Source organism: Papilio polytes, unplaced genomic scaffold (genome assembly GCF_000836215.1).
Source record: "Papilio polytes unplaced genomic scaffold, Ppol_1.0 DF823980.1, whole genome shotgun sequence".
Taxonomy (NCBI): Eukaryota; Metazoa; Arthropoda; class Insecta; order Lepidoptera; family Papilionidae; genus Papilio; species Papilio polytes.
In genome coordinates, this window is record NW_013525224.1 from 569,084 (window position 1) to 580,425 (window position 11,342).

The 11,342-nt window shown below is 35.9% G+C and overlaps 1 protein-coding gene across 1 annotated transcript in view; it reads right to left on the reverse strand.

Moving 5' to 3' along the window:
- Positions 1 to 11,342, reverse strand: part of LOC106101441 (mitogen-activated protein kinase kinase kinase 11-like) — a 40,482-nt gene that overhangs the window by 8,127 nt on the left and 21,013 nt on the right. Inside the window, exons 2-6 of the mRNA XM_013280678.1 lie at positions 3,614 to 3,753; positions 2,778 to 2,970; positions 2,205 to 2,380; positions 1,097 to 1,286; positions 236 to 403 (exon numbers count right to left, since the gene is read on the reverse strand). Coding sequence (XP_013136132.1) covers positions 236 to 403; positions 1,097 to 1,286; positions 2,205 to 2,380; positions 2,778 to 2,970; positions 3,614 to 3,753 — 867 coding nt within the window. The remainder of the gene's footprint in view (positions 1 to 235; positions 404 to 1,096; positions 1,287 to 2,204; positions 2,381 to 2,777; positions 2,971 to 3,613; positions 3,754 to 11,342) is intronic.

Here is an 11,342-nt window from a genome sequence, read left to right on the forward strand (position 1 = left end):
AATTTATGGGTGAATGAATTTCCAATAGCGTCACTAAATCATACTAAAATAAATTTTATTCTTAGACACTTTATTTTATAAAAGATGCATCATATTATAATTTTGTAAATTGTTTTACATGTCAATGAAGACATGAGGTACTAAACTTGTCAACATATTACCTTTAAAAGAAGTTACCGGTGAAAAAATGTTTACTGTCCAGTCTATATAGTAGTTAAATATCTCTGGTACGTACGAGCGATGGCGCGCACGATGGCGGGCGAGCCGGGCGGCGTGTCCTTGGCCACGGCCACCAGCTGCTTGCTGCTCTCGTCCTCGGAGGGCCGCACCGTCAGCGTGTGCCGGAAATCTAACGGAGAGGAGATCGTGTCCTTCTTCAGTAGCTTTATCTTGCTGAATTTGCCTGGAAACAAATCATATATCTGTTGGACAAGGACGGATGGGTTGAGCTCACTCTCGCTTACGTTTACTATGCATATACCTTAAGGATGTCGCCAAAATTGTAAAATAAATATATAAATTAGTTTAAATGTTAAGGACCTGTCCCACTACTGCCTGATACAGCCTCAGATAGCTTAAAAGTGACGTCACTGTCAGAGAGAGTACCAAAATCCGATATTTCATCACATATTTTATACGTTAGTCTGACTATTTACAAGAATTGTGGGACTCGAATATGACTTGTAAATTATTCATCATAGCATTGTCTTTGAAATATAAAAATCATTTTAACTACTGCTTTTAAGCAATTTATTTAATTAATACTATCGTTTTAAACTCAGAGCAACACTTCTCGTCAGGACTCAGGATAGCGCGCCAATCTAATTCATCTAATGAACATTGACAGCTGTCAGTTAGAGATGTGACGTTTATGTCAAAAATCTAGTGTTGGGCCTACCTATGAAATGAGAGGGATGTCGATACAAGGGAAATGGATTGATCATCACCTTATCCCCATACTTCAGATGATATTATCCGATTATCTTAGGATGAGTGGAGCAAACGATCAGGGCGAACACCCAAGATCAGCAATACCAAAGAAACTTGAGAGGGTGATATTGTTATGGAGAGTGACAAGGATAGAATACAAAGGTACCCTTTCGCTTGTTGGGCTGCGGCGGCTGCGTATGCGACATGTTGCTGGCGAAGATGAGTATATGCAGCTCTCGCGCTGCCAGGTTGATCTCCCGCATCTCCAGCTCGCGCTCCTTCTGCGCCAGGTTCTGCTCCAGCAGCCGCTGCTGCAGCTGCGCCCGCGTCAGCTCCTCCTCGCGGCAGCGCAACTCCTGGACGGTACCACATCACAATTTTTAAGAGTTTGGATTTTTAATAAAATAAACATAATAAAAAGCCCCACTCTATGCTGTTTAGTGTTTCTTCTTGTTTACTCTGATGTTCTTATTTCAATTAGTTTTTTAGTTTTTTAGTTTTCGCTTTTATAAATTATCTTACTACACATCTACACAACAGAAATAAGTGTTCTAATAAAAAAAAATAACGGCTCCACTGCTACTATTACAAAAGCGTCAAAATTATTATTTTTTTTGTTTGATTGTTTTTCGCCACTATTTTAACATTTACTGTACTAATATTAAAACAAATATAGATATACAAAACAAAATGTACATACATCGCTACAGTTCAACAAAACAACTAATTACAATAGTTACTAACCTCTTCAATAGTTTTGCATTCCTAAGTGCACGCATTGTGTATAAAAAAGCATTTACATGTTAGTTTAGACATAACATTTTTAATTTCAATATAAGATTTTTAGTTTGGTATTCGCAGATACTTTTATAAATATAAGTATAATTCCATAGACAAAGACATTTACGAAATACATAGACTCGACATAGTGATTTTTTTCACTGGTAACTTCTTTCAAAGGTAACATGTTAGTTGTCAAGTTTAGTACACCACCTCATGTCATATTGACATGTTATAAAACATTTTACAAAATTATAATACACTCTATCTTTTTATAAAATAAACTAAACAGTGTCACAAAAAACATAAACATAAATATGCTTTAGTTGGCAATACATTTAAAAAAAAAATTATTATAATGACAATGCGTTAGTGGATCATGTAAAAAAACTCGAGTGAAGTGTCAACTATGCTTCATCTATACATTTTTTAAACTCTGTTCACACATTTTGTACATCTACACCAAATTGATATTTTAAAGTGGATTACAATACCTTCTCTTTCCTGCGCAGATCGCGTAGCACCTCCTCTATTTCCAGGCGCCAGCCATCCTGCATCGTGTGGAAGGACTCGTGGGGCGCGCGCGTGAACTCCGACTGCCTGATATGGTCCAGCTGCTCCAAGATCTCAGGGAACAGCGGCCTCTCGCGGGGATTCGAGTGCCAACATGCTGGAATACAAAATTACAACATATAGTACCACTTACATCAAAGTGACAATTTGAGAACTATATTAAGATTATAAAGAGTAAAGTTTTTTTTTTACATGTATCGAAACAACTCAAAAACTACTGGGCCGATTTCAAAAATTATTTTACCATTCAAAAGCTACGTTATCACAAAGTAACATAGGCTACATTTATTATTATTTTTTAATTTCACGCGAACGAAGTCGTGAGCAACAGCTAATAATATAAAGAGGAAAGATTTGTATATTTGTATGTATTGAAATAACTCAAAAACTCGGGCGATTTCCAAAATTAATACCTTAATAAAATACATTATCAGTGAGTAACATAAACGCAACGAAAGTCGCAAGCAACAGCTAGTGCTTCATATGTTGTGTACCTTCCATAAGCACTCTCCAGGGCTCTGGGCATGTGCTGGGTATAGGCAGGGTGAGCTTGTTGACAGCGACGCCGTATGCAACCGCCAGTGCGTCAATGCCCTTGTAAGGCGTTTCTCCAGTCAGCAACTCCCACAACAGCACGCCATACGACCACACGTCAGACGCGTGCGAGAATGTCGAGTTCTTTATCACCTGGAATACACATTAAAACGATACTTTAAATATGTTTAAATAATAATAAACAATCTGGGAATTAGATTTAGTTTATTTAGACTTTGACCATCACTAGTGTCAACACAGTTGAGCTCCAATCCATCGATACCTGCCCACTCTCTGGCCCTGAGCGGGCGCATTAGCATTTAAAGTAAATTACCTGTACCGACTGTCACTAAGGCTGCCGTTAATCGATATCGACAAGCAAAACGTCGACATCACGCCCGCCGGGGGCAACACTACCGTGGGAAACAGTTATCGTGTTTAATATATCTCGTTACTCTAAGTGGATTATAAACTGGATCGAGAGACTATTGCGTGTTACTTTTTTAGTCTATACATTTTAGTATACAAATACCGATATAATTTAATACCACAAACATTTGTTAATTTGGTAACTGCCATAGTTTAAGAGTACAAGATTCTAAAAATGAAAAAGATAATGGAATTACAGCGTATATCCAAAATTGCGATGTTATAATATCAAGAAGCTTATATCAAGCCTTTTACAGTACCATCCAAGCTTTATCGCGGCTTGGAATAGGTAATTTCCGGTATTAACTGGACAGACACGAGACCACATCTGACCACGAATAGCTTTAAGTTATGAATATTACAATACCTCGGGTGGCATCCAGGCGTATGTCCCTGCAGCCGACATTCTCGTTGTCTTGTAGACTTCTCTTGCGAGGCCAAAGTCTGTGATCTTCAACGTCTTGTCCTCTAACGTGTCGTCAGGCAGGATAGCTTCGCTCAGCAACACTGGAATATAAAAAACAACAACATTACATCTTTCTTAATTATAACAATTTATAGCAAAAACTGAGGAGTCTTCCAGTAACTAAATATCTTTGACTACCTTAATCGGTATAGCCTTTGTTTAAATAGCTCAAGATGAAATTAAAACTAGATAAGATTAGTTTGAAGCGTTATTCAATAAGTAATAAGCCTTCGAGTATGTAGGCCAAGCTGTAGGTTACGTCAATCGCAGAAAAACTGACATTGACAAAGGAAAGTGCGCGTGGGCGGCCACGTGGGTCGCTAGACGTGTGACCCGCGCGGATGAGGGCGTTAACTGAGGTCATTTGATATACTTAATTACATAGTCGTTATAACATTTAGGTTACAGCTTTATAATATTTGTCTAATAACTGGGCGTCTGTTGAAAACGACTGTTGATGTAGTATTTTACGAGTTAGGCTAGTTTAATCTTTTGCTAAGTCTATTTTATAGAAAATCGATTATTATCCAGACCGATTCGCCCATCTGAAAGTTTTATAACTAGTATAATCTAAGAATAGACGAATTGTCGTTTTAGAAATGGCTAATAATATGGCTGATACATGTAGAAATAGTTAAAGATTATTTTTTTTAATAAAAAAACAAAATTATAATAAATACTTGATGCTTCGAAGTACTTTGAAGACAGTTATTTCTGCTGCTATCTCAATTCTAACTTGCGGTTTTTAGTATAAACAAAAATAAAAATTCTACAAAAGTGTATCCTAACATCCATATCAAAAAAAACGAAAACGTATAAGATGCGACCTTGGCAAAGCATCGCGGCGTATTTCCCGTAACGTACGCAGCTGACGTGACCTGCACCGTAAAGCCTTACGTATCTCCCCACTGCGCTTACAAAGTTACGCTGCGTTTAATATTGAAATGTTAGACGTACAAATATACTGTACAATTTTTCGTATATGAGATACTTCTTTCTTAATCCTTTCGTCCACCCATTCGGATCGAATTTCAATTCCCAAAGGAATTCCAAGACTATCTTTGATTTCCGGGCACATTCCTATTGATTTTGACTGCCTTATATTGTTTTTATTTTTCAATAAAATGATGACAACGTTCCTCTGCAGTCAAAACCCACTGTTAGTCAAAATAATTGTGTTAAATATGAAAAAAAAAATGTACATAATAAAATAGCTATTATTAAAAATGAAAGTTTCCAATCGTTCACTGCGTCGTCTTATAAACTATAATAAGCGCTAGGTAAGCGGCACTATAAAGATATGTCCAAAGACAACGGCTACAACTTAATCACGCTCTATCTAGCATCAAGGAAAGTGAACCGGTTAGAACCGCTTATAAACCGGTTTCTACTGGTATAAGGCGGATGGCGGAGTCAAAGAGAACAGGCAGCAGGGACCGATTCATACGTCAATCAGGTGTCATACAAAGAGGCGCCATAGTTGTGCTCAAATGTTTGATTGTGACACGGAAACGTAAGGCTCTCTACACAACGTGATAAAACGATTGATAGTTGAAAAAAAAGCCAGCTTTTTCCTTAGATATAGCCGAGATAATCGTCTGGTGATGCCCACGACACCACCAAATCCTTCAGCGGACACGTAACGACTCTGCAGTCTGTAGTTCCACTTATGCGCTTTTATTTTTCTCCAGGTGTATCGCTTCAGTGTGAAAGGGCCTTTACTAAACTAAACGGTTTTTGTATCTTTGGCTGCTAATGTATTGTAAGTGCGTCGATTTGACAGGATAAATAATGTGGTTCTATCGGTGAATTTCTGATTTAAAGCTGAATAATAGAACAAGGATATTCTATGTGCTATTATATCTTCTTTCAGAGACAAGAGAAACTATCAAATTGTGGTTAATCGTTAAATATGAATTATAGGTAATCAAATTCTCGTGCAAATGCGGACAACGGCACATTCAATATCCGTATAAGTGTAAATGTTGTCGCGCCGCTCGTGTTGTTTTCGTAACGCATTGCTCAATAATTTAACATAAACTCGATTATTTGAACGTTCAATGTATTTATAAACGTCTTACCATCGAATAAATTTAACCATTCACAAATTGTTATTGTTTTAATTAATGCTTACAGTTTGAATTAATTTATATAAATAATATGTATCCCCTGTAACTTTACCCGCAATGAATTAAAAAAAAATGCCTATGCGTTCTTCTAGGATATGTTTTAAATCCTAAGACAAATTTCTCAGAGATTCTTTAAGCCGTACTAACAAACATTCATTTAAATTTTCGCATTTGCATTTTATGGTCCTTCGAGACGGATGAAAATCGTTTCAACTACAATTTACAGAAATTCAAAATGGATATGGATCCAATTTAAAATTCGAAACACGTTTCAGACCTTCCATAACACCACTCATCACCAACCTTTACAATCAAAAAAATATAGACCACCCAATAGCAACATTAATGTTCATAATCTTAAGGTAATCGCCATCATGTGATCAGTGTACTATAATAGTTGAGGCGTCAGACGTCAGAGGTACCAGGTCGGAGGCAGCACGTCCTCATAAATAATGCAGGCGGCGCTCGGGCGGGAAATACGTGCCGACAGGATACAGATCCGGTTCCTCCGGACTACCATCACTCAGTAACGCATTAATTATATCTTAGATGCAGTCGTTTTTTTATTGATTAGTTGTCCGTTAAACTTAATGTCATAAAGTCACTTTATCAGGCATTATGTCCCGCTCGGCCTGTGCATTACCACTATCACACAGAAAACAGACATTCAGTGGAAGAATTTCCGCGTCTTGTCTTTTGTTTGTGCCAGAGGCATAATTTTATTTTTTTACGTACTACAGTTAAATCAGATGACACAAAAGTATTGAAACAAATTAATTTGTCTGGATTTCAATGGCTTCAATTCTCTTAGTCAATTCGCGTATTATCTTTTGATTCGGGACATAACTTCAACTATCTTTAGTACATTAAGGCAATTTGGATGCTATCTGGGCCCAATCTCGCCTGAGGCGGTTCGGAATTACCTCGGCCGCTATCGGGATGTTGCTGCGCTAATGGGCCCGCCGGGGGCTGTGCTGCCTCTTGTTGGCTTATTGCGATCACGTTTATGGAATGCGAAATGTCATTACGAGGGGAATTAAATAGCATCTGTTAACTTTAAAGCTTACAACAAGTGGTAATTAACCGCTGAAATGAATTTAGATCTTTGAGATTGATCCGAAAATTGCTTGGTACGAAATGGAGAAAAAATTAGTCTATAGCCTGCGCTTGACGTTAGGTCTAACTAACTTGAAGAAACACTTAAAACACGATCTGTTAATAAATCATTTAACAATAACTGTTTATGGTTATTACAAGATTATACGAGAATTTGGCGGTAATATAACTTCAAAACAGCTACAAACTTGTCTTATTAAAAGATTTGGTAAAAACCACTTAAATGATTTCTCTCGAGCCGCTCACATGTATTCTTATCGTAATGACATCTACACGGGTCGCGCAAATTGCGCATAATCAAGCAAAACCTGTCTCTCTTCTCATATAATCAAAAATACTTAGGCAAAATTTAATTTAACATAAAGCAAATTGAAAATATAAAACAATCTCATATTGATTTACTAGAGAAGATTTTTTAAGCAGACCTTTAATTCGATTTACCATCCTAAACCTACACTAAGCGCCTTCCTTAATAATAGTAGTCCATAGTAGTTCTTATTGTAACAATAAGAAAGTTAGTATTCGCAATTGCACTTTGTCAAACAATTTATTCGACTTCAAATGAAATAAGACAAGTATAAAATTAAATTCTGTCACATTTTATTACATTGTAAGATATTGAGACAATAAAAATATCCAAGTAAAGTTTCATTTTCATTCTTGGATATCTGTAAAACTTTTGCACAATAAATCGGTGCAGACATTTGGCAACGATGGCTTGAATTAATTCGGTCTGCACCGACAATGGACTTTATTGGGGGGGAGGGTTTGTCCTTTGCCAAGAGGTGTTTGTGTAAACCTTTTTGTATAGTCTGAGCTACACACAGAGGACAACGATGTATACAAAGTTGTGTATACAGATTGTTATGTTCGAAATTCGAACTCACTCGATTAACTATTGTACTTAGTACGATATCGATTATAACGTAGTGAGTTATGGCAAATAAAACCGTAGAATTCAGCTGAACGCCTAGTAAACAATTACTATTATAAATTAATTATTGGGCTTTTTGACGCTTGATATTCCCTGTCCTGTCTACACATTTACAGTATAGGTTTTTCGAATAATATGTTTGGAACATTCAATCTTACTAATCATACTTCATACAAATATTATAAATGCGAATGTTTAGATGGATGGACGGATGGATGTTTGTTAGAGTTTGTAGCCTAAACGGCTGAACGAATTTCGATGAAATTTGGCGTAGACGTAGAAGACAGTTTGGAAGAACACATAGGCTACTCAGTTTTGTTTTTTTTTTTAATTCCACGCGGACAGAGTCGCGGGCGAAAGCTAGTCCTACATAAAGTGAATAAGGCTACTTTACTAGTAGCGTTTGGCATTTTGCGAAACTTTAGTCCGTTCTAAATATCGCGATAGCAATCTTGAAATGCACATATCTGTACCCGCAAGTAATTTGTCATTTGTCTAACTAGGTTTGGACATTCGGTTAATGTTAAAGTAAATAATATCAAATTGTATTACAAAGTCCCTCCTGGGATCCAATAATTGCTCTTGAACAGTCCTTTTGGGGTGTTTAGTCATCTATACTATTATAATAAAGCGTAAACACACACTTCTTTGTTGCCTAAGATGTCAGCAATTACAGCATATTTTTGAATAATTCTTTTTTTTAATAAAATTACCTACATTTACGTCACGCTATAGGCTACATATTTTCACGCCGTTAAACTTAGGGGTAAATATTTTGGATACAAACCCAAATGTGGAAAAGAGACTATAAGTTGCTGCCAACATCAAGGAAGCAAGATTGCTAAAGTTTGTCATCTCATGTCAATTTGACATTTGCTACTGATAATTTGACAAATGTAAACAATAAAATAAATTGTTAATAATTTCATGCGGATGAAGCCGCACGGGAACAGCTAATACTTATATAAATGCGTAAGCTTGCATTGGTGGATATTCTGTACCACTTCACTTTAAAACGGCTGTGTGAACATGGACCAAATATATAGGTGTACAACATAGTATTGTGTAGTGATTGTGTTAAACTGATCTTATCAATAAAGTATAAAAGAATGCATAGGTAAATATTTTGGGTACACAACGCAAGTTGAAAAAGAAATTTAGCAACAGGGGGTTTAAAGAAAATATTAAAAGAGGTCTACTAGAAACAAAGGTTGGCAATATCTGTGTGAGACTGGCATGAAAAGGCATATATGTAACATAAAACATAGGTTGAGATTTAGAAAATGGGGTCAAGCATTCCTTCAACTGTTCAGAAAACTAATATAGGAGAACCGAAGAACAAGCGATTCAGCGCGTCTCTAGAATTCTTTCAGCATTTTATAAATTGACCTGCACTTAAATGCTCTTTCGTTGTTCATTTAAAGCTGTTAAAGTTTCTACTACAGTTATGCATTTCATTGATATAAAAAAATTAAAGAAAATGGTCGCATTGTTTTTTTTTTATAACATAAGGTGGCAAACGAGCAAGCGGCCACCTGAATCCGCCAAAATGGCGAAGCGACCGCTGCCCATAGACATCCGCAATTGCAGATGCGTTGCCTACCCGTATCCGACAGAGGAGGAGTCGCACATAAAGAGGATATTTCCCCTTCCTATGCTTCTCCTCCACCCCGTCAAATCCACTTCCTCTTCCCATCCTCTCCTTATAAGAAAAGGATGGTAAACAGAAAGGGACTTAAATTGTATAATATTAGACGTTATTATCATTCTACAAAATAATTCTCATTAAGAATAATGTTTTAAGCGTTTATAATAGACTAGCTGTTCCCATGCGGCTTCATCCGCAGGTAATTATAAAAAAAATTGTATCGTTAACATTTGTCAAATTATCTATTACAAATGTCAAAATGACATGACATGAAGATAATCCATTGCAATCTTGGTTTCTTGATGTTGGCAGCAACTTATGATCTCTTTCCCACATTAATATTTTTATCCAACTTATTTACCCCCTATGTTCAATGGTGTGAAAATATATAGCCTAAAGCCTGAAGTAAGTGTAGGGCTTTTTATTAAAAAAATAATTATTCAAAAATATGCTGTAATTGCTGACATCTTAGGCAACAAAGAAGTGTGTGTTTACGCTTTATTATAATAGTATAGATAGTATAGATGAAAAGAACGCGGCAAAAGTTGCAACATACATTTTAGTACAGAAAATACCCGCACTAACTAATAAAACGACCCAAGAGGAATATTTGTAACTTGTTAGATATCCTAATACCATCCATTTTTAGAAAGACATAAAAAGGTATATAAAGTACATCACACACGTTAGGTTTAGTATGACTGCAAATCCTAACTATAGTTTTGATATAAGCGCGAGTGTCAACCAGTAGATGTATAACCTAACGTGTGTTGCCTGCATAAGGCATGAATGCGCAGTAGTTACGCTTTGCTCCCGACGCTACGTATTATTATTGCAAGGAGTCTCGTTTTACGATCGAGATGCCACAAAAATTTACATCCCGACCTCGAATTTGTAGCATGAAAATTTTAGTCTTACATTTTACGGGCATATTTTATTCAGGGACTTCAATTGGTTACTTCTGTAATAAAATAAAGTAAAAATTCATGTTTCTTCAAGTTTTTATGTGCTATTTTAGAATTCGATAAATTTATTTGTTACTAGCTTGAGCCCGCGACTTTGTCCGCGTGGAATTGAAAAAAACAAAAATGAATAGCCTATGTGTTCTTCTAGATTATTTTCTACATTTATGCCAAATATCATCAATTCCGTTCAGCCGTTTAGGCTACAAACTCTAACAAACATCCATCCCTCCAAACTTTCGCATTTATAATATTAGTAAGACAGTAAGATGTCTATCATGAGAGGTGTATAGGTTAGGTTTAAAGATTACTCTAAATTAACATGACTATAGTGTTTAGTATGCAAACAAACAGCTCTAGTATTTTGTAATTATGTTACTTAGAAATCTATTTAAATCTTCTGTTTACCACTCCACCGTATTGGAGATAATATAAACAGAATATTTAGTTAAATCGTTTACAGTTAAATTTAAGACGGTGCTTGAAAGTGAGCCAAGTTATTTCAGACCCTATAAAGCGTCCGCTGAAACAATTTACATATTAAGTGACGTAGATAAAACAAAAAACTACCAAGTAACTAGCGGAAAATTAAACTCGTACAAAGCTACCAATTGCTACTAATAAAGTAATTTTAAGATTATTGTACTATGTGGTTTTTTGAAGTTAATATTATAAAGAGGAACGATTTGTCTTTTTGTATGTATTAAAACAACTCAAAAACAACTAGGCTGATTTTAATTCTTTCATCATTATAAATAAACTTTTTAATAAAAAAACAAAACCGACTTCCAAACAAAATACACTAAAAACAAAACAAAATGCACTAAAAACAAAACAAAAT